Raw genomic sequence first — 23,815 nt, forward strand, 5'->3', positions numbered from 1 at the left:
TTTCACTAGCAGTACCAGCAGCCTCTGGATTCTCATACTATCACACTATTACTGTGTTTTTTTTCTCTGATAAATATGAGCATTTTTCTAGGAACAACCCCTGCTTATGACTGATCTGAAGAACTTTTGAGTCATGCTTAGTTGTGTTATACTGTAACAAGACAGTACTGGCAGCAGAGCAGGTTAAGATACACCATTGTCCAGAAGCTGCATCAAAGAAAAGGTGACATTTGATACATACCCATGTGTTAAAGTGAGCGCCAATGATAGTTGTGTGTTTTTGAGTTGGACAGGTAAATGAAGTAGATGGATTTTGGTTCTCTTTCAGTGGAGTTGCCTAGCAAGAATGGTGAGTATAAGCTTAGGCTACTATCTGTCACGGAGAGCTTCTGCTTCCCCCTAGCTGCAGAGTGGAGTCTGTCTATCATGTTCTCAGTGTCTAACCAGCATTAGGGGTGAATCCTAGCTTCCACTTAAGTGAATGCTTTACTTTAATAGTTAGGTCAAAATGTAACTTGACATGAATGCGTATGTGGAAGTTAGAACTTGCCTTTATGATTTGACCAGCTCTGATAATGTGATAATAACCGCGTTGTCCTCTTTGTGCACACTTTGAAATGCTTCTCTCTCTACCAGTTTGTCGCAAATATTCCAGGTAGGATCCATAGAAGCCTTGCTGTTTCAGTGCAGCATGTCTTGCTGATCATGCTGGCAAATCTACCATGATGCTTTTTTTTTTTCTATTGCCTTGCGTAATTTCTAGGGCAATGCTGATAACCAAGGATCAAAGCCTTTCTCGCTCTTTCTCTTTTTATCTCTGTTAAGTGCGTGAAAAAAGAAAGAGCCTCTTCATCAATCATGTGAGTATTAAATGCTTATTAAATATAGGCGTCTATATTATTTCATGATGTTGGAAAGTTAGTCCTTTGTAGCTGATTCATAATTCGATGAATTTCCCATGATAATTCCTTGTGTTGTTTTACAAGTTAACACACATTGACGAGTCAAAGGTAATGTACAACATCATGGACCCATTCAGTTGCAACTCATGTGACATCCTGTTAAATTAATATAGTTAGTGCCGGCTTGCATCATTCATGGTAACGTGTTAGGAGTGAAGGAATCTCTGCATTATTGTAAAAGATTAACAGTCCTTAGCTAGCCAATACATTATTGCATTTCATGTCTTCATTTGTCATGCATGTCCATCGCGTGCTCCGTTTGACGAAGTAGCCTACTGTAGAAACCTTACTTCATGTATCAATATGCCCTCTAACAGTCAGCTTTTATATTTGTAGCCATATGTGTATTTGTAATTCTATTTCATTATCGTAGCATGGATCAAGGAGACGAAAACACAGCTCCTGTTCCACCATCTTCCTAGATGACAACACTGTCAGTCAGCCCAACCTTAAATTCACCATCAAATGGTGAGTATATGTCCCAGTTACATTTTCATGAGGTGACCAATGGGACAGTACAGAAAGTCCTTGTTATGACATGCCTCAACCACGACCTGTTTTTCCTTCTCTACAGTGTATCCCTTGCAATATATTACCATATAAAGAACAGGTAAGAATACCCTATCACTTTGAGCAAGCAATGCCTTGAATGGGGAGTTTGTCTAGCTAGTGTAACAGTTCAGTAAAACATTTTACCTTTCTTGAATGGCCTGTTTCAGGGACACAGATGGAGGAATGCAGCAAGACATTTTTGACGAGAAGCTTCACCCTCTCTCGGTAATAGCTGAAGCAATCCGTGCAGGTGTTCATATTGACCCACTGTGTTTCTGCGCGCATGCGTGTATGACTCTATAAAATGTAGTTTTTATACTCTGTATTTATAAAGCCTTCACGTTCTTCTACTCCCACAGAAATCAGAAGTGCCGTCTGACTATGACAAACACAACCCAGAGCAGAAGCAGATCTACCGCTTCGTCCGGACGCTGTTCAGCGCTGCTCAGCTCACTGCAGAATGTGCCATTGTTACACTGGTAAAGGAGGGGGATGGTTGACTCCCTTGTTTGTGTCCCAAATGGCACCCTATAACCGATATAGTGCACTAATCGCAGTGCCATTAGAGATTCTGGGTTCGAGTCCAGGCTCTGTTGCAGCTGGCCGTGACCGGGAGACCCGTGGGGCGGTGCACAATTGGCCCAGCGTCGTCCCCGGTTAGGGGAGGGTTTGGCCGACAGGGATGTCCTTGTCCCGTCGCGCACTAGTGACTCCTGTGGCGGGCCGGGGCGCACTGCGCGCTGAAACGGTCGCCAGGTGTACGGTGTTTCCTCAGACACATTGGTGCGGCTGGCTTCCGGGTTAAGTGGGCATTGTGTCAATTAAGCAAACTTGGTTGGGTTGTGTTTCGGAGGACGCACGGTTCTCGACATGCGCCTCTCACGAGTCCTTACAGGAGTTGCAGCGGTGAGACGAGACCGTAACTACCAATTCGATGCCATGAAATTGGAGAGAAAAATAAAAAATAAGTATAAAACATGTAAAATTCAAATTATTTAGCAAAGCATATGGCACAATTTTATTGATTTCTTTATTTTCAGATGGCCAGGGGCACACCAGCACTCAGACATTATTTACAAAAGATGCGTTTGTTTAGTGAGTCTGCCAGACCAGAAGCATTAGGGGTGACCACGTGTTCTCTTGATAAGTGCATGAATTTGACTATTTTCCTGTACTGCTAAGCATTCAAAATGTAATGAGTACTTTTGATTGTCAGGGAAAATGTATAGAGTGAAAAGTAATGTACAGACACCCCCCCCCCAAAAAACAACTTAAGTAGTACTTTAAAATATTTTTTATTTAAGTACTTTACACCACTGCTCATCAGATACCTTCTCAGACTGGGCAGACAGAAGTCCTCTCCACCAAGTTATTTTATCCCCTTTAGCGCCATGTTTGATCATCTGGTGTCCTGTTGGTCACTGTCTCAGTATGTCTATCCCCGGTCAGACACAGGCTTGGAGTGTTCCAGTCTCAGGCTGATCACCATGTGAGTCAGTCTGCCAGAGGCTGCCTAACTAGCCTGTGTGTGCATCCCAAAATGCACCTTATTTAGTGCACTACTTTTGACCAGGGCCCATGGGTCAATATAGGGAATAGGTTGTCAGAAGAAGCCTCCTAACTAACCTGTGTCTGTAGGCTGCTGGCAGGCAGATTCAGAGACTGTCAAGAGCAGCAGTGGAGGAAAACTAGGCCAACCGCCAGCGGCCAAAGCCAGTAAGCCACTGAGTCATCAATGTGCAGTACAAGGCCTGCGGCTAATACTCTACTGCCTGTGGAATACACAGTCGGTCTGTAGCCAGAGCAGAGAAACTACTCTACTGCCTGTGGAATACACAGTTGGTCTGCAGCCAGACCAGAGAAACTACCCTACTGCCTGTGGAATACACAGTCGGTCTGTAGCCAGACCAGAGAAACTACTCTACTGCCTGTGGAATACACAGTCAGTCTGCAGCCAGACCAGAGAAACTAATCTATTGCCTGTGGAATACACAGTCGGTCTGCAGCCAGACCAGAGAAACTACTCTACTGCCTGTGGAATACACAGTCCATCTGCAGCCAGACCAGAGAAACTACTCTACTGCCTGTGGAACACACAGTCGGTCTGCTGCCAGAGCAGAGAAACTACTCTACTGCCTGTGGAATACACAGTCGGTCTGCAGCCAGACCAGAGAAACTACTCTACTGCCTGTGGAATACACAGTCGGTCTGCAGCGAGACCAGAGCAACTACTCTACTGCCTGTGGAATACACAGTCGGTCTGCAGCCAGACCAGAGAAACTACTCTACTGCCTGTGGAATACACAGTCGGTCTGCAGCGAGACCAGAGCAACTACTCTACTGCCTGTGGAATACACAGTCGGTCTGTAGCCAGACCAGAGAAACTACTCTACTGCCGGTGGAATACACAGTCGGTCTGTAGCCAGACCAGAGAAACTACTCTACTGCCTGTGGAATACACAGTCGGTCTGCAGCCAGACCAGAGAAACTACTCTACTGCCTGTGGAATACACAGTCGGTCTGTAGCCAGACCAGAGAAACTACTCTACTGCCTGTGGAATACACAGTCCATCTGCAGCCAGAGCAGAGAAACTACTCTACTGCCTGTGGAATACACAGTCGGTCTGCAGCCAGACCAGAGAAACTACTCTACTGCCTGTGGAATACACAGTCGGTCTGCAGCCAGACCAGAGAAACTACTCTACTGCCTGTGGAATACACAGTCGGTCTGTAGCCAGACCAGAGAAACTACTCTACTGCCTGTGGAATACACAGTCCATCTGCAGCCAGACCAGAGAAACTACTCTACTGCCTGTGGAACACACAGTCGGTCTGCTGCCAGAGCAGAGAAACTACTCTACTGCCTGTGGAATACACAGTCGGTCTGCAGCCAGACCAGAGAAACTACTCTACTGCCTGTGGAATACACAGTCGGTCTGCAGCCAGACCAGAGAAACTACTCTACTGCCTGTGGAATACACAGTCGGTCTGTAGCCAGACCAGAGAAACTACTCTACTGCCGGTGGAATACACAGTCGGTCTGTAGCCAGACCAGAGAAACTACTCTACTGCCTGTGAAATACACAGTCGGTCTGCAGCCAGACCAGAGAAACTACTCTACTGCCTGTGGAATACACAGTCGGTCTGTAGCCAGACCAGAGAAACTACTCTACTGCCGGTGGAATACACAGTCGGTCTGCTGCCAGAGCAGAGAAACTACCCTACTGCCTGTGGAATACACAGTCGGTCTGCTGCCAGAGCAGAGAAACTACTCTACTGCCTGTGGAATACACAGTCGGTCTGCTGCCAGAGCAGAGAAGGGCTAATATTAGGATCAGAGAAATGCATTTTCCACACACCACGTGACATTTCGATGCACCAATGTTGTGGCCTTGTCTAAAATTTACACACGTCCTTGGCTTGTCTCATGAGATCATCCTGAGAGCTCCCTGGGGGCTGAAGGAAGCTGTGAGAGAGGGAGTAGGGATGGGGGTGTGTTGTGTGCCTCGGATGAGGATCAGTGGGGTTGAGGAGAGGTCACTGTATGATTCAAGCTTGAGATACGGGTCAGGTTTTGAACATGGCTCTGTGTGTGCGTTATCAGGAGATTAACATACTATTTAGGGAATAGGGTGCCATTTGGGATACAACCAATATCACAAAGGTAGTGGTCTCAATTACCTCATGACTTTAGTATTCATTTTCCCATTGTGTTTTTTAGGTATACGTTGAGAGGCTGCTGACATATGCAGACATAGACATTGGCCCAGGGAACTGGAAGCGTATGTTGCTGGGAGCCATCCTGCTGGCATCTAAAGTCTGGGACGATCAGGCTGTGTGGAACGTAGACTACTGCCAGATCCTCAAAGACATCACCGTGGAGGACATGTGAGTTAATCAATCAATAAATGGAACATGGACTACTGTCAGATCCTCAGACATTTGTGTGTGTGTGTGTGATTGTATACTTCATTGTCTCACATGTTTGTCACATGTCTAGAGTGTATGTCCATGACTGGAATGGGAACATGATACATTTTATTTTCAGGATGTTATTTTCAACAGGGACTCTTCTCTTCTGCCGGCTAATTGTAGCTGACCTGTTTTGCTGCTTGCATTTTAAAGTACACACTTTTTCTGAGTAAATGCTCAAGTCAAAAGTTTTAGAGCACCTACTCATTCAAGGGTTTTTATGAAATAACACATGGAATCATGTACAGTCGTGGTCAAAAGTTTTAGAACACCTACTCATTCAAGGGTTTTTCATAATTTGTTTTACTATTTTCTACATTGTAGAATAATAGTGAAGACCATCAAAACTATGAAATAACACATGGAATCATGTACAGTCGTGGCCAAAAGTTTTGAGAATGACACATACTAATTTCCACAAAGTTTGCTGCTTCAGTGTCTTTAGATTTTTGTCAGATGTTACTATGGAATACTGAAGTATAATTACAAGCATTTCACAAGTGTCAAAGGCTTTTATTGACAATTACATGAAGTTGATGCAAAGAGTCAATATTTGCAGTGTTGACCCTCCTTTTTCAATACCTCTGCAATCCGCCCTGGCATTCTGTCAATTAACTTCTGGGCCACATCCTGACTGATGGCAGCCCATTCTTGCATAATCAAAGCTTGGGGTTTGTCAGAATTTGTGGGGTTTTGTTTGTCCACCCGCCTCTTGAGGATTGACCACAAATTCTCAATGGGATTAATGTCTGGGGAGTTTCCTTGCCATGGACCCAAAATATCGATGTTTTGTTCCCCGAGCCACTTCTCACTTTTGCCTTATGGCAAGGTGCTCCATCATGCTGGAAAAGGCATTGTTCGTCACCAAATAGTTCCTGAATGGTTGGGAAAAGATGCTCTCGGAGGATGTGTTGGTACCATTCTTTATTCATGGCTGTGTTCTAAGGCAAAATTGTGAGTGAACCCACTCCCTTGGCTGAGAAGCAACCCCAAACATGAATGGTCCCAGGATGCTTTACTGTTGGCATGACACAGGACTGATGGTAGCTCTCACCTGGTCTTCTCCGGACAAGCTTTTTTCCGGGTGCCCCAAACAATCGGAAAGGGGATTCATCAGAGAAAATGACTACCCCTGTCCTCAGCAGTCCAATCCCTGTACATTTTGCAGAATATCAGTCTGTCCCTGATGCTTTTCCTTTAGAGAAGTCGCTTCTTTGCTGCCCTTCTTGAAACCAGGCCTTCCTCCAAAAGTCTTCGCCTCACTGTGAGTGCAGATGCACTCACACCTGCCAGCTGCTATTCCTGAGCAAGCTCTGTACTGGTGGTGCCCCAATCCCGCAGCTGAATCAACTTTAGGAGATGGTCCTGGCGCTTGCTGGACTTTCTTGGGCGCCCTGAAGCCTTCTTCACAACAATTTAACCGCTCTCCTTGAAGTTCTTGATGATCCGATAAATGGTTGATTTAGGTGCAATCTTACTGGCAGCAATATCCTTGCCTGTGAAGCCCTTTTGTGTAAGGCAATGATGACGGCACGTGTTTCCTTGCAGGTAACGATGGTTGACAGAGGAAGAACAATGATTCCAAGCACCACCCTTTTGAAGCTTCCAGTCTGTTATTCGAACTCAATCAGCATGACCGTGATCTCCAGCCTTGTCCTCGTCTACACTCACACCTGTGTTAACAAGAGAATCACTGACATGATGTCAGCTGGTCCTTTTGTGGCAGGGCTGAAATGCAGTGGAAATGATTTTGGGGGATTCAGTTCATTTGCATGGCAAAGAGGGACTTTGCAATTAATTGCAGTTCATCTGATCACTCTTCATAACATTCTGGAGTATATGCAAATTGCCATCAAACAAACTGAGGCAGCAGACTTTGTCTCATTCTCAAAACATTTGGCTAAGACTGTAGTAACCAGCCTTTTGCCTTGACAGCTTTGCACACTCTTCGGCTTTCTCTCAACCAGCTTCATGAGGTAGTCCCCTGGAATGCATTTAAATTAACAGGTGTGGCTTCTTAAAAGTTAATGTGACATTTATTTCCTCCTTAATGAGTTGGTACAAGGTAGGGGTGGGTGGTATACAGAAGATGGCCATATTTGGTAAAAGACTAAGTCTATATTATGGCAAGAACGGCTCAAATAACCAAAGAGAAATGACAGTCCGTTACTTTAAGATATGAAGGTCAGTCAATAAGGAACATTTTGAAAGTTTCTTCAAGTGGAGTTGCAAAAATCATCAAGCGCTATGATGAAACTGGCTCTCACGAGGACCGCCACAGGAAAGGAATACCCAGAATTACCTCTGCTGCAGAAGATAAGTTAATTCGTGTTACCAGTCTCAGAAATTGCAGCCCAAAGAAATGCTTCATAGAATTAAAGTAAAAGTTGCATCGACTGTTCAGAGGAGGCTGTGTGAATCAGGCCTTCATTATGGAATTGCTGCAAAGAAATCACTACTGAAGGACACCAAGAAGAAGAAGAGTTTCTTGCTTGGGCCAAGAAACACGAGTGATGGACATTATACGGGTGTAAATGTGTCCTTTGGTTCCAACCGCTGTGTCTTTGTGAGACGCGGTGTGGGTGAACGGATGATCTCTGCATGTGTATTTCCCACTGTAAAGCATGGAGGAGGATGTGTTATGGAGTGGGGGTGCTTTTGCTGGTGACCCTCTGTGATTTATTTTGAATTCAATGCACACTTAACCAGCATGGCTACCACAGCATTCTGCAGTGATACACCATCCCATCTGGTTTGTGCTTAGTGGGACTACCATTTTGTTTTTCAACAAGACAATGCCCCAACAAACATCCAGGCTGTGTAAGAGCTATTTGACCAAGGAGAGTGATGGAGTGCTGCATCAGATGACCTGGCCTCCACAATCCCCCGACCACAACCATATTGAGATAGTTTGGGATGAGTTGGACTGCAGAGTGAAGGAAAAGCAGGCAACAAGTGCTCAGCATTTGTGGGAACTCCTTCTAGACTGTTGGAAAAGCATTCCAGATTAAGGTGGTTGAGAGAATGCCAAGAGTGTGCAAAGTTGTCATCCCTTTTTTTTGGTTAACACATAATACAATGAGTAGTTGTTCTAAAACTTTTCACCGGTACTGTACATTTATGTTTTTACACCAATGTTTTGGATACATGCCCCTAATATGTTGGTTTTGATCTCTAGAACAGTGAGCTGTCTACGTAACAGTGCTACCAATTGTTGTGAAAATAAACATATTTTCTCACTTTTTTTCTGAACAGGAACGAGCTGGAGCGTCAGTTTCTGGAGCTTCTTCAGTTCAACATCAACGTTCCGTCTAGTGTTTATGCCAAGTACTACTTTGACCTGCGCTCACTGTCAGAGACCAACAACCTGAGCTTCCCTTTGGAGCCCCTGAGCCAGGACAAAGCCCAGCGACTAGAGGTGAGCCACCACTCAATTTCACTGTTTTATCAATGATCACATTTATTTCTAAAGCCCTTTTTACATCAGCAGCTGTCACAAAGGGATTTTATAGTAGGGCACTTTCTGACAACTGGTTTTGAGAAAATGGCTTTAGAAATACATTTGATAGATGAATTGATGGCAGCTGGTCCTCTTAATAGCAATGGTTTAACACTTGGACCTGACGATGTAGTCCATGCCAGAAGGTCAATAACAATTCAGTTCAAGTGATGCATCTGAGTTTGTTTAGCGATTCATGTTATTTTTTTGTTCCTGCAGGCCATCTCGAGGTTGTGTGACGACAAGTACAAGGATGCCAGGAGAGCTGGCAAGAAGCGCTCTGCGAGCGTGGACAACCTGGTCGGAGTGCGATGGGTCCCTGCCATCCTCTCCTAACAACCAGGAACATAGACCAGACCTGAGACTGGGCCTCAGGCCAGCATGGTGTGGCTTTTACCTAGCAAAATTCTAGTAACTTTCCGAAAAATCCCAGATTTTCTAGAAATCCTGCTTGGAAGATTCCCGGAATCAGCAGGAAATCTAGAATCCTCCGATCTGGATTTCTGGAAAACCTGAGAATTTGGGGAAAGTTATCGGAATTCTGCTCCCCTAACTTCACAGATAGATAGATGCCTTTGCAGTGCCGCTGCTCCTGTAACACAGAAGGAAGAACTCTCTACAGGACTGGTACTTCACTAACTGTTAAGAAAAAGAAAGCTTCTTTGTGATATAACATAAAGATTTGACTGTTTGGAGAGCTCATGACATCATAGCTCCCGCTATGACAGAAGTAGCCAGATGATCACCGCGGCAACATGAGCTTTATGCATTGAAGCAGAAAACCAAGATAGAAGTGGTCAGAAAACAAAATGTCAATGTCATTTGACCTCTTACCCTGGATCATGCCAAACGAAAAGGGACTGAAACGAGGAGGGACGACCTGAAATTGTCCAATAAGAAACGTGTGTTTTCGTTGCCGTTGCAAAACGCTTTGCTACAGTGTCCACTGATGAATACGACCATGGGTCTGGACTATCCAACCTGGCATGACAGGACAGATGGTTGCCTTTAAAGACGGTTCTGTGGCTTTTGGTGAACAGGTTGTTATTTATTTTGTATTCATAGTTGTTACTACTAAGTGCTACAGCCAACCAAACCCAGGTACAATATTTGATCAGATAAAATAGCCTTCTAGCTGTGCAGGCGTTTCTACTTGATCTACATACACATTCCAGAATCATATAGTTCTTAATGAACATAATTATTTTGTTAATGTTCAAATAAGTTGGCCATAATTAATACCTTTCCACTAGTGTACAGTTACTGTGCCTCCCAATACCTAGAATGTTGTATTCAAATCTGCAGCTAAAATCCTAATTGAAAGCTTTTGGAGATATGTGAGTGATTTTTAGCTACTGTGAATGTGTCATCCACAGGATTCAAAGTAGGTTATGTTGACAAGAAAGCAACCAATGAAAGGATAGTCATGGGTTGTCATACTTGATACACTGTAGAGCGTGACTTGTGTTTTCTGTCTCAGAACTCTGGATGTTTTAAGCTACAATGTTTTTTTTAAGAACAAAAACCTGAACCCTGAGCCAACTTATATATAACATGGCTCCTTCAAACTTTATACAGATTGATTTTGTCTTTTAAGCAATTATTTTTTATTCAAATATTATTGTTAAATTCATGATGATCAACTTGTTTTTGTGTGTTTTATCATTTGTCAAGAAGACCCCTGACAACTGAAGCACTAGAATTTAATTATTTTGCTAATCAACTTTCTACAGTGTTTAAACAAGTATTAAAGTGATGATGAGATCATTAACTTAATTGTTAAATATTTATATTGAGGTGTTGATCCATGTTTATACTAAAAGAAAATTCCCTTGTTTTCTTATTTTGTGTTTTTTTTGTACAGTTAAACAGGCTACAAATAAATCTCAGAGGATAACACATTAGTGTTTAAAAACACATTAGTGTTTAAAAACACTTATTTCCAATCTGGTTGTATTCATTTATTTTTATATGTGGAGAACTTGTTAAAGACTGTGCATGCTAATCACCCTATTACCAGTGTATCCGTAGCCAATGGAAATGCTAGCTAGTTAGCTGTGTGCTAGTAGAGGGACAGAAGCTATACTGTTACATATCCAGCATGGAGTAGCAGGCTTGTGTCCCAAATGGCACCCTAATCCCTATATAGTGCACTACTTTTGACCAGGGACCATAGGCTCTGGTCAACAGTAGTGCACTGTACAGGGAATGGGGGTGCCATTTGGGAAGCACCACCATTGTCATTAATCACTCGGCTATTTACGCACGAAACTTGACGTTCACGGTCAGGAGGTTCATGGATATTGAGGCTCATGGCTAAGACCATCACCATTTGGGGACAGAGCTACGTTCTCATTATTGTTCTATAATCCTTAACCTGGTAACCTTCAATCTGAGTGCCATTATAGTCACTATGCTACTCTGAGTTCATGTAGACCCAACCAGTTGTCTGAGCTCAGTGTAATTTGTTGAAATATCCTAGCAATGCTTTGATGGTAACATGATTTTGGCCTGATGATGATAATAATAGCGCAGAGGTCCCTGGTGTCTTGTCACTAAGCTGTTTATAACACTTGAGAGAGATCTATAGTGGACACACACACACACACACACACACACACACACACACACACTGGGGAACAGCTAGGGAACTTACGCTGGAGCCACTTGTCTACGACTCAATGAGACCGTTGGATTTGAATTGGACTGAATTGAATCGAAGTGAATTGGATTGATCAGACTGAAATAGACCCTCGCTGAGTAACCTGGATTGGAGGAAGGTATACAGACCGTGGGATGAACTGCTTGTTTACACCATGGAGAAGACGCGCCTAATGGAAATGCTCTTTATTACTTTCAATCACAACGTCACTTTCCTGGGTAGGTAAACATAATGTGCATGGTATATGTATGGGATAGTTGATGTTTCTCGGGCCTTCATGCAACATATTTTTGAGTGCAGTCAGACCATTAAATTTGCTTATTTAGATTCACAGGTTTTCCTCCCCAACAAAATGTTTAGGGGAGAGCGTGATGGTCTTCTTTTGGTAGTTAATGTTACTAGCAAATAGCTTTGTTTTCAATAATGGTGTATAACGTTAAAATAGTGTGTGTGTGTGTGTGTGTGTGTGTAAGTGAATATTTAATTGATTGGCTCTATATGCAGGGAAGACGTGGTTGATCTTAATGGTGGTCCTGAGACTACTCATCCTCCTGTTCTCTGGCTATCCCCTCTTCCGGGACGAGCAGGAGCACTTTGTGTGCAACACCATCCAGCCGGGCTGCACCAACGTCTGCTTCGACGGCTTTGCTCCCCTCTCCCTCTTCCGCTTCTGGCTGTTCCAACTGATCATGCTCTGTCTCCCTCACATGATGTTCATTTTGTATATCGTCCACAAAGTATCGTCAGCTCTTCGTATCGGAGGGAACTATTTCCCCGGCAGCAGAAGTCCGGCAGGGGCTCTGTGTACCCATCAACATTCCCTACCAAAAGGGACGCCTAACTTTCTAAGGGCCTACCTCCTGGACCTGCTACTACGTATCTTACTGGAGGTAGCGTTCAGTACCGGACAGTACTACCTCTATGGCTTCTCTGTCCCGAGGCGCTTCCAGTGCTATGAGTCCCCCTGTACGTCCATGGTGGAGTGCTACATATCCAGCCCCACAGAGAAGACCATCATGCTCAACTTCATGCTGGGGGCTGCCTTCGTGTCTCTGCTACTGAGTCTGGTGGACTTGATGTGCTCCGTGCAGCGCATGGTGACACAGGGGAGGAGAGAGGAGGAGCTGAAGGAAGGCGGACTGTTCATGAATGAAGGAGTTGGGGAAGATATTGAAGTCCTGTACGCCCAGAACGCTCTCAAAACTGTCCTAAAGAGAGGACAAAGTCACATTGACAAACCGACCTCGAGGTGTATCCCAAACAGTGACCTTTCACACGGACGAGTGAGAATAAACAATGAGACCCAGGTAAGGGTGGCTGCCCCACCCCTGCAGGGGAGAAGGCCACCACGGAGAGCTGCAAGGATGGAGCCTCCGCCGCCATTGAACGGTCGCTTTGTTCATCCAAACCACATCTCCCATTCATCTCCAGTCCCCCTCTCCCGGGGGTTAGAGAGAAACCCAGTGGTAGTCTCACGCCAGTCTACCCCCTCGCCAATGAACAGTGGCCGGAGGCATGGCTGCTACAACGTGGTAGACTCAACACTCCTGGAGCAGCATTATGATAGTGCAGAGTCCCGTGATAGACTCCAGGAGGAAGTCATCCTGCAGGAAGTGGGGGTAAGGGGCACCTCAAGCTCCTCCAGTGGTTCTTCTTCCTCGTCAGATGCGCAATAAAGTTTGTATTTTAATTGTTTAAATGTACGTAATTCTATGCAATTCTTGTTTCTTTTTAGTTAAACATTGTTGATGATTTCCTCTACTTACACTTGAATGAATTTTCCCCCTGAATGTAATAATGGGCTATACATTACATTTTGCTGACTTTATACTTAGTGACCACATTCTGTCAATAGAGCTGTTTGTGTTGGCTTACAGAATTAGAATGAGTGACTCAAACAATGCCAGTTGACCTTCAAGGACAATGGTGGCAGCACACAGCTGTTGTTCAGCTCAAATGTTTTTTCATTGGCTTGACCAACAACCGTCAGACAAGACTGACATGCTCCGGCCCCACCGAAGCCAACGTCACTTGGAGAACTGAGGGTCACAAAGGAACATTACTCTGCTGTGGCATCCAAGGAAACCGTAGACCCAAAAGAGACCTCGGGAGAGGTCAATGGCCTTAAAGGAGGCCAGTGATGGAAGACTTAGGTTTGAGGTGAATGGAAGAGCACCTGACTCCTAGACAAATACACAAGGGCAGAGACTCAATCCAAGGTGTGTTACAGTGAACTGCACTGTACTGTCAACGATGTTCCCGACCTTTGCGGAGATCAAGTTCACAGTAAATACCGTGGATGACAGCTCAATTGTAGATTACCTTAAATTAAAAGTCAAGAACAATGCGCTTCTCTGCAATGCACTTTGGATTGAATCGTGTCCAAAGCCTTCATCCAGTATAGCAGTAGTGTAGGATTTCAAACGATCTTGATTTTTTTTATTCTACTTTTTTTTATTTTCTTTTTTTTAAATAAATCATTTCAACTACCATAGGGATTTATGTGTTCTGTTTTTTAAGTGAATGTACAGACTATATTAAACATTTTAGTACACATGGGACTGCTATAATTATTACCTTCTTTGAAATCAGGGCTGTAACCAGAGTGAGTTTTTTTAGGGAGGTTTGGAATTAAATGTTGTTTTTTAAATGCTATTTGGAGAATAGCAAAAACAAGTAAAAATGATCCCGGCCATTATCACTTGGGCTGATGTAGGTTCATTCACATCAGGCGATCTACAGGCACCTAGCCTATTAGCTATACAATTGTAATATTATACCCCTGAAAGGGAGGAAATATGAGGAAACGATTCACACTGACACGTCGCATCAGCGACAAAACAAACATGTATTACATTTGTTGAACTGTATTGTTTGCATTTTAATGTAGGCCTATTGGGAGGATAGGCCATGTGGAGATGTTCATATTGAAACATATCTTGTTTTTTTTAAGGTACTAACTTTGATAAGATTAGTCCATATTTTCTCAGGAGACCACACATGGGGCCCTGACCCCAAGTTTGGGAATTATTGTACGAACCACTATGTCTCTACTTCTCCCACCATGCATTGCAGCCTGCGTCAGTCTCACCATTGAGCGCCACGCCACTGTCTCATTGGCTAACTCTCTGTAAAGCAAAGTTATTATGAGCTGTTTTTTGCTCCTGCTGAGGTACTCTGTTTAGCGTTAACCAGCTAGAAGGATGAAGTAAGAAGCTAAGTAATAGACCTACCAAAGCCCTTCAACATCAATGCAATATAAGTCTCTGCCAGCAGCTAGCCACTTGACGGACTGACATGCACTACATGCCCAAAAGTATGTGGACACCTGCTCATCGAAAATGTCATTCAAAATCATGGGCATTAATATGGAGTTGGTTCCCCCCTTTGCTGATATAACAGCCTCTTCTCTTCTGGGAAAGCTTTCCACTAGATGTTGGAACATTGCTGCGTGGACTTGCTTCTATTCAGCCACGAGCATAAGTGAGGTCGGGCACTGATGTTGGGCGATTAGGCCTGGCTCGCAGTCGGCGTTCCAATTCATCCCAAAGGTGCTCAATGTAGTTGAGGTCAGGGCTCTGTGCACGCCAGTCAAGTTCTTCCACACCGATCTCGACAAACCATTTCTGTATGGACCTCGCTTTGTGCACTGGGGCGTTGTCATGCTGGAACAGGGAAGGGCCTTCCCCAAACTGCTGCCACAAAGTTGAAAGCACAGAATCTTCTAAAATGCCATTGTGTGCTGTAGCGTTAAGATTTCCCTTTACTGGAACTAAGGGGCCTAGCCCGAACCATGAACAACAGCCCCAGACTGTTATTCCTCCTCCATCAAAAATTACAGTTGGCGTTATGCATTGGGGCAGGTAGCTGGAATTCATCTGTGGGACTGCCAGATGGTGAGCGTGATTCATCACTCTAGAAATATGCATTACCATTGCTTCAGAATCCAATGGCGGCGAACTTTGCACCACTGCAGCCGAGTGACATTACGCATGGTGATCTTAGGCTTGTGTGCGGCTGCTCGGCCACTCGGCAGTCCCCTTCTGTGAGCTTGTGTGGCCTAGCACTTTTGTGTGGCCTACCACTTTGTGGCTGAGCCGTTGTTGCGCCTAGAAGTTCCCACTTCACAGTAACAGCTTTTACAGTTGATGAGAGCAGCTCTAGCAGGGCAAAAATTTGAATTTGACAAACTGACTTGTTGGAAAGGTGGCGGTGCCACTTTGAAAGTCACTGAGCTTTTTAGTAAGGCCATGGCTGTGTGCTCGATTTTATGCAACTGGTGTGGCTGAAATAGCCAAATTCACTCATTTGAAGGGGTGTCCATATACTTTTGTATATAGTGTATCTATATTTTTTAAGTAGCTTTTTGTCCGGCATCTCCCAAATACACTGTCAGCAGTAGTTACCTATTGATCTGACTGTGAGCTGGGGTAGTTTGTTTCATATCTCAGGGCCTCGAGAGTGCAGAGTTACCACCGTTTGAGAGAGAGGGAATTTGTTGCACAAAAAGGTAAATCCGGTGGAGAAGGCGAACATAATGAACAAAGGCAGGCGCCATTATGAATCAGTCAGATCAAGAATATAAGCATTCTGAGTTATCAACGCTGGGAGCAATATTTAGATGTTGAACCGTAATTGATTTTATTGTTTTTATTTATTTTATTTCACCTTTATTTAACCAGGTAGGCTAGTTGAGAGCAAGTTCTCATTTACAACTGCGACCTGGCCAAGATAAAGCAAAGCAGTGCGACACAAACAACAAAGAGTTACACATGGAATAAACAAACAGAGTCAATAATACAATAGAAAAAGTGTATATACGATGTGTGCAAATGAGGTAGGATAAGGGAGGTAAGGCAATAAATAGGCCATAGTGGTGAAATAATTACAAATATAGCAATTAAACACTGGAGTGATAGATGTGCAGAAGATGAGTTTGCAAGTAGAGATACTGGGGTGAAAAGGAGCAAAATAAATAACAGTATGGGGATGAGGTAGTTGGATGGGCTATTTACAGATGAGCTATATACAGGTGCAGTGATCTGTGAGCTGCTCTGACAGCTGGTTCTTATAAAGCTAGTGAGGGAGATATGGGTCTCCAGCTTCAGTGATCTTTACAGTTCGTTCCAGTCATTGGGAGCAGAGAACTGGATGGAAAGTAGGAATTGGCTTTGGGGGTGACCAGTGAAATATACCTGCTGGAGCGCGTCCTACGGGTGGGTGCTGCTATAGTGACCATGGAGCTGAGATAAGGCAGGGCTTTACCTTTACCTAGCAAAGACTTATAGATGACCTGGTTGCAGTGGTGGGTAGTATATGGGGCTTTGGTGACAAAACGGATGGCACTGTGATAGACTGCATCCAATTTGTACAATATGTGTACAATATATATACATACATATATACGGAACTCGGTGTCCTCACAGGTAATAGTTACAGCCATGTTGGAAATCCATTTAAATAACTGCGGGTCTAATAATGTCGGAATAAGTAAGTGTAAGCCATATTGACCTTCTCTGGTAGATGTATGAAAGTGCAGATGAAAAGAAGAACCAACTTGCCAGAGATGAGCAAGGCGAAATCTATGGACATTTCTATATGTGTACATGTACATACTTTTCCTTAGTTAAATAGTAAATTATAACATTATTCTTACAATACGTTAAATCATTACATTTTCTATGAATTTGTTTTGCAAACAATGTCCAGGGGAAAGGGAGAACAGTGAAAATACCAAATCAGCTCCTTCCAGTCATTGGCTCTTATTCCCCTGATTGATCCACTGTTCATTTGCATCCCAAATGGAACCCTATTCCATATAGTCCACTATGGGCCTTGGTCAAAAGTGCACTATACATGGAACAGGGTGCCATTTTGGAAGAATTCCTAATGTAAAAATGCTGCAACCCATCAATGGCCCTACATGCTGTACCTAGAGCACTCCGATCTCATGGGTAAATAGACATTAACATAATAGAACATCAAAAATCTATAAAAAATATTGCCAAACTTACTTTTCACCTTTAGACAGATCAGTAGGATTATATGCTTGTTGCCCTTGGTGACAGAAAAAAATCCATTCCTCATTCCTTTGATGTTGTCAGACTAAATGTACATGAAAAAAACATCACTACATACAATGAACCATTCCCAGCAAGCCTACTGGGTAGTAGTCATTAGTGCACAACATATCAAAACATGGCAAACCCTTTTCCAAAAGAAAATGAAAACAAGCGATTCGTAAAGGACAAAGTCAGGTGGTCCCTCCATGTTTCAGTACGTTTTCTTCCGTTTAGGGCCTAGTGAATATGACTGTTGTGTAAGGGAAATAAGTGGAGACTGTATTGAGGAATTGTACATTGAGCTAGTAACACTTTATCAGAGCAGAGGCAGCATGAATGATGTTACGAAAAATATAGTGGGGAAGGAGTTAGAGAGCCTGCTTTTCTGCTGGTTGATTACAAAACAACACAGGGTGACCAGCTGGCTAATGAATACGTGAGAACTGAATGAAACACTTGCTTTAATGTTTTTGTTACAGCATCCTTATGGAATTGTATCGATATGGGCAAATCTACTGTATATACAATGCTCTGTATACGTTTGGATTTTCCGCCGCTGCGTGTTTAACTGTGGGCGTCATCTTACTTCTGTATTCAATTTAAAACAGATGTATCTCAATCAATGACAGAAAACCAATTGAATCAGTAGACAAAGACACCATTCAATGTGCTTTACCAGTTCAGGGGGATGGGGGGGTTAAATGGGACACCATGTTTTCGTCCTAAATGGCACCTTATTCCCTACATTTTGCTCTACTTTTGACCAAGGCCATTTGGGCTCTGGTCAAAAGTAGTGAACTATAGGGAATAGGGTGCCATTTGGGTCGCCTTCTATGGGCGGCCTCCTGTTTATCTTGGCAGGAGGTGGATCCGGTGTGACCTCCATGACCTCATTTCCTCTGTTGATTTTTACTGGGGGCTGCAGTATAATAGGGTGCCATTTGGGACGATGGCACCCTACTAACCTCTAACTTTGTCTCTGAGCTGAATCCTAGTTGTGGCCACATGTTTGTCAACCATACATTATATTGTTCTGAATAGGCTATAGGCCTACCAACTGTTTAACATTTTATTGGAATATCAATTCACTTATAATTGGCATTGGGAAAAACATGTTATTTCTTAACATTAACATTTATTGAGTGCTTGTTGAAAGCTTGCAACACAGAGGAAGGTCCCCCAAAAAGCTTGTAACACAGGAAGGGCCACAAAAAAAATTCAAAGACTCCAGTCACCCAAGTCATTGACTCTTCTCTCTGCTACCACACCGCAAGCGGGACTGGAGAGCCAATTCTAGGTCCAAAAGTCTCCTTAACAGCTTTAACCCCCAAGCCATAAGAGTGCTGAACAATTAATTAAATAGCTACCCGGACTCGACTAACCTGTACCCCCGCACATTGACTCAGTACCGGTACCCCCCTGTAGATAGCCTTGTTATAGTTATTTTATTGTTACTTTTTTAATAGTTTTATTTACTTTAGTTTATTTTGTAAATATTTTCAGAACTCTATTTTTTGAACTGCATTGTTGGTTAGGGGTTGTAAGTAAACATACTACACCTGTTGTGTTTGGCGCACGAGACAAATACAATTTTAATTTAATTATTTTTCCACAAGGTGGCGGTATGATATTATTGAACTGCAGTAGCCTACCTGAAGCGTTGCTCCTGCTCTCATGAAGCTGCCTTGGCTTAATGAAGATGCAGATACAACTTGAACTAAAGTCAGGATGCAGTTTTTCAAATAGAATGAGAGGCATGACCACTGGGTCCCAATAACATCATGCTGTAAAATCCCTGTTTGGTTGGACAGTATTTAAGAATAGATAAGTACATTTTTTGTGATGAACACTACATCCCCTGAATGTACAAATTAACAAAAACAGTGGTATGTATTTGCAAAAAAAAAAATTATTTTTTATTATTATATATATGGATATTGGATCAACACAAACATGCCCCTCTGCGTAAAAGTAAACACGGGCTTCATTTTATAAGGTTTGAGATTCTTTACACCCAGGTCTCGCTCTTAAACGAGTGTTTTCGCCACAAGCAGGGGTCCTATTTGCAGTTTTCACATGCAACAGTGTCTCTATGCTTGTTAAGAAGATAAGCAAGCTGTTTAAACGCTTTCAGAGTAAACCGACCACACACTGGGACGTAATTACCTTCTAACGGGGAAGGCAGAGGGTCGGCCTAGTGGGCCTAGCGTGTTTGTTTGACGTGCGTCCCAAATAGCACCCTATTCCCCATATAGTGCACTACTTTGACCAGGAATCATATGGCTCTGGTCAAAAGTAGTGCACTCTAGGGAATAGGTTGCCCTTTGGGACTCAGTTCTACTGTCCCACTCCATCACTGTCTGACATCTTAATTATCAGGCCTAGGGCATCTTGACAGTAAGATGGGGCACCCAACCAATTATGCACACCAGTGGGTATTCTGAACTCTGCTCCACACAAACTTCAATAAGAATAGTAGTAGAATCTTTATAATTTCATATTCATATGAGGTCAGTGCCACGTCCATGCAGAGTCTGATAGCCTGCCTACACTTTATTCAAGCGAGACCTAGGCAGTATTTGACGTTTCATTGGGTCGTCAGTATTAATTGGGGGCAGAAGACGCAAGACTTGTAACATAATTGTCGCACAGAGGGGTTCCGTCGAGAGAGGATTACTCAAACAGACCACCTGTAAAGGCTTTCATTGCCATTTCAATGTTATTCCGAATCCTTCCCGTGGTCGCATCTCCAATACGTAAAAGTGTACTGTTTTCACCAATGCTACCCAAAAGGAACCCAATATCCATACACAAGTAGGGATACGTTTCTATGAATTATAATTGTTTGACAATATAAGAATAGGCTTTCTAACGTATCCAAAAATCTATTCTCATGGCAGGAAGACAACAAAAGCAAATTTGCTAAATGTAGCCTACAGCTTTGGCACAGAATGACTACCAAGACGCACAGGTAAACATTTTATAAAAATGGTTTTATTCTCAAAATAAAGATCTTCTATCAAAGTTAATTATACACATTTACAATCTCGTATAGGCCTACATTTTATATACAAATGTACAATGTTTTTACATGAATAATTATATAAATACATTAAACACCAACAAAACCCGTATGAGACAGCATACTTCAAACCATCTTTGCTAAGCAAATTTTACAGGTTAAAATGAGACAACGCCAAGTCTCTCTTTCGAATTAATAAATGGTGTGTTTAAGACAATATGGTTATTTGTAATAAGGAATAGAACAGTAGATATAACCTTGAATTTCCGCCTATCGAAAAATATCACTGTATTGTGTATGTCATTGAACTGGTCCTCAACAGTAAGCATAGAATCACATCTCATTATATTTACATGGTTCTAAACTGGCTGCGGGTCTCATTGAGTAAGAAGAGAAATCATTACGTGCTCGTTAATGTGTTAATTTGAACACGCTGATGGACAATCCCAACATAATTAGATGTCTATTCTTCCTTTTCAAACCCGAGACAATGGCATCTGTTTGGGACAAGAGACAGAGCTCGCAGTGCCAGACCTCCACGTCAGTCCCGTGCTAACGTCACTGTACATTGACCCGCTCGTGGTCTTGCTGGCCCAACAGCAGCGGGTGCAAAATTTCCTCCAGGATTCTAAAGTTTTCCCCGACCAGACCCACGCGCCGGACGTGATGCCAACCAAAAGGCACATGAAATATTTGAGCATGAACACAGCGTAGTCTGGCTTTTGCATTTCATGCTCCGACAAGCAGGAACAGTTATTGGTTATTTCCCAAGTCTGTCTGTTGTGCTGCTCATAGAAGTAACAGGCTACTATAATCGTGGCTGGGACAGTGTAAAGCACTGTAAAAATACCTATTCTGATCATCAGTCTCTCCAACTTGTCTGTTTTCGTCCCTCCTTGCTTTATAACACTCCGGATCCGGAACAGTGACACAAATCCAGCCAGGAGAAACATAGTCCCAATGAACAGATAGATAACCAACGGCGCCAAAACAAAGCCCCTGAGGTTATCCAAGTTCTGATTGCCAACGTAGCATATTCCAGCCACGGGGTCCCCGTCCACTGAACTCAACGCCAACACAGCTATTGATTTCATGCTGGGTATCAGCCAGGCAGCTAAATGAAAATACTGGGAGTAACTGGCTATGGCCTCATTCCCCCACTTCATCCCCGCAGCCAGAAACCAAGTAAGGGACAGAATAACCCACCAAATAGAACTTGCCATGCCGAAGAAGTAGATGAGTAGAAATACAATGGTACAAAGCGCAGGGCCGGTGGTCTCGTAGTGGATGTGTTCGGTATCATGCTCCATGTTACAAGCCACTTGTTCATGTCCAGCAATTAGTCTGACAATGTAACCGACGGAGACAAACATGTAACAAGCAGAGAGGAAAATAATGGGTCTCTCCGGATATTTGAACCGCTCCATGTCGATTAAGAAAGTTGCCACTGTTGCAAAAGTGGAGATAAAACATAACACGGACCATAGTCCTATCCAAAATGCAGTAAATGTCCTTTCGTCTTGGGAGAAGTAAGGATTGTGGCAGGGCATGGCACAGTTCAGAGTCTGTCCCGTTTTAACTCTGTTATATAGAGGATGACTGTCACTGTTGACTTGAACCATGGGCGCGCGGCAGTGACACCGGGGTTCGCAAGGAGAACTCTGAGGTTTGTGTTTACTAGGAACATTCGAACGCCCGTGTCCATTCTTCTTTCGTGGGTTTATTGGTTTAACGGGGCGGTTTGTGGGCTTTGCAACAACTGGAGAAACAGTCGTTGTCTCGCTTCTGTTATAGTCCATGCACAATGTATCTTGGTTACCCTGCACTGGTAATACATCGCATCTCATTCGGTCTGGCCATGGGAATCCGTACTGCCTCATCAGAGGCGCGCAGCCTGCCTTGGCTCTCTCGCAGACACTCCGACACGGCGGCAGGGGCTTCTTGTAGTCCTCCAGGCAAATAGGAGTGTACATGCTACAGAGAAAGAACTTAAGGTCCGGAGAACACTTGATTTCCACCAGGGGCCAAAACTGGTGCACCTCCAGCCCTGCCTCGTCCTGTGTGTCGTGATTGAACTGGTTGGGCATGTAGGTGTAGTTGTAGCCGATTCCTTTGCATAGAGGCACGGATATCTCCTGGCATTGTAGCTCCTTCGCCGCGGCGCAGCTCGACCTGTGTAGAACGAGTGCAAAAAGCATGCACCACCCCAGCAGCTGGCACTCCATCCTCATTCACTGTTGAATTCGTCTGCTTCAAAGTGCCAGCGAACTTGCGCTTGCAAGTAGGCTGTAGAGTCCGATTATTCCAGAGATGCGGGTAAACTCATCCTTGGCGCAGACGGTGTTTTTGAAGATAAGCAAGCCTTCGGGTGTCTTCTGGCTGGTATAATGTTAGGGAATCCACACATCACATCGTTTATTCTCTGTTTACGTTATTTTGTAAAAAAAACTACCACTCTTCTCCGTCTGCTGTGGACTGTTGACTGACAGAATATAATTTACGCACCGATATCTCCATTTGGCACCACCGTTAATCGCTCGCTCTGCATGTTAACAGTTCTTGGCGAACGCATTTAATGGAATATATCTGGAGGGAGGCGCAGCGAAGTCACTCCCCCTATCGGAGCGTCTAATCACAGAGCGACAGGGCGGGGAACTAGGGAAGTCAATCAAGTGTTTTTCAAAGGTGTTTGTTTACGTTTTCCCCTTTTATAGAATAGTTTTAATTGCTTGGTCTTGGTTTATTCTTCCTCCCCCGTACAAAGCGATGCATAACGAGTTATTAAACGAGGGGGGGGGAGTTTATTGAGTGAATTGAATTGGACTTTTACATTCAATTGTGGCTAAATTAACTAACACGCTTCCGAGAACATTGTTCCCATTTGATTCGTTGCATTGCACTCCTTGGGTAACGTTAGGCCTTATTAGACTACAGTGTATGCATTTTCATGTTCAACATGATATTTACATTTCAGTCAATCATGGATACAATTATTTAAGAAAGACCGGTTTATCTGTGATTGGAAGGTTTATCTGATTTTAAAGGAACACGTTCATTGTAAACCTTTATTAACACTGTAGTAGG

At 43.5% G+C, this 23,815-nt stretch overlaps 3 protein-coding genes across 14 annotated transcripts in view; 2 read left to right on the forward strand and 1 right to left on the reverse strand.

Annotated features, from left to right (window-relative positions):
- LOC110530249 (cyclin-Y) overlaps window positions 1–10,924 on the forward strand; it is a 49,335-nt gene extending 38,411 nt beyond the window's left edge. For 3 of the 12 annotated variants that reach the window (XM_021613157.2, XM_021613153.2, XM_036985826.1), the window contains exons 3-12: window positions 329–349; window positions 826–860; window positions 987–1,010; window positions 1,336–1,430; window positions 1,537–1,572; window positions 1,682–1,739; window positions 1,874–1,993; window positions 5,236–5,402; window positions 8,742–8,904; window positions 9,205–10,924. In XM_021613157.2, the coding sequence (XP_021468832.1) occupies window positions 329–349; window positions 826–860; window positions 987–1,010; window positions 1,336–1,430; window positions 1,537–1,572; window positions 1,682–1,739; window positions 1,874–1,993; window positions 5,236–5,402; window positions 8,742–8,904; window positions 9,205–9,321 (836 nt within the window). In that variant the 3' untranslated portion in view covers window positions 9,322–10,924. Of the gene's footprint in view, window positions 1–328; window positions 350–636; window positions 656–763; window positions 861–986; window positions 1,011–1,335; window positions 1,431–1,536; window positions 1,573–1,681; window positions 1,740–1,873; window positions 1,994–5,235; window positions 5,403–8,741; window positions 8,905–9,204 lie in introns of all 12 variants that reach the window. The other 9 variants (XM_021613154.2, XM_036985827.1, XM_021613156.2 and 6 more) reach the window with 7 other exon arrangements.
- A 232-nt stretch (window positions 10,925–11,156) lies between these two features.
- On the forward strand, window positions 11,157–14,272 carry LOC110530251 (gap junction delta-4 protein-like). The gene is made up of 2 exons (XM_021613160.2): window positions 11,157–11,865; window positions 12,152–14,272. Exons 1-2 carry the CDS (start codon window positions 11,802–11,804, stop codon window positions 13,321–13,323), a joined length of 1,236 nt encoding a protein of 411 aa, XP_021468835.1. The 5' UTR covers window positions 11,157–11,801; the 3' UTR covers window positions 13,324–14,272.
- Window positions 14,273–20,671: 6,399 nt separating this feature from the next.
- On the reverse strand, window positions 20,672–23,299 carry LOC110530252 (frizzled-8). Its single transcript, XM_021613161.2, has one exon. The coding sequence runs from the start codon at window positions 22,960–22,962 to the stop codon at window positions 21,208–21,210; it is 1,755 nt and encodes a 584-aa protein (XP_021468836.1). The 5' UTR covers window positions 22,963–23,299; the 3' UTR covers window positions 20,672–21,207.
- Window positions 23,300–23,815: the final 516 nt, after the last annotated feature.

This window comes from Oncorhynchus mykiss, chromosome 8 (assembly GCF_013265735.2).
Source record: "Oncorhynchus mykiss isolate Arlee chromosome 8, USDA_OmykA_1.1, whole genome shotgun sequence".
Classification (NCBI taxonomy): domain Eukaryota; kingdom Metazoa; phylum Chordata; class Actinopteri; order Salmoniformes; family Salmonidae; genus Oncorhynchus; species Oncorhynchus mykiss.

What these genes read in the sequence shown, in the direction of transcription:
- LOC110530251 (XM_021613160.2), top strand. Translation starts at nt 11,802, where the DNA reads ATGGAGAAGACGCGCCTAATGGAAATGCTCTTTATTACTTTCAATCAC. An exon ending in TCACAACGTCACTTTCCTGG is followed by an intron (nt 11,866 to 12,151) that starts GTAGGTAAACAT and finishes CTCTATATGCAG; the next exon opens with GGAAGACGTGGTTGATCTTA.
- LOC110530252 (XM_021613161.2), bottom strand. Translation starts at nt 22,962, where the DNA reads ATGAGGATGGAGTGCCAGCTGCTGGGGTGGTGCATGCTTTTTGCACTC.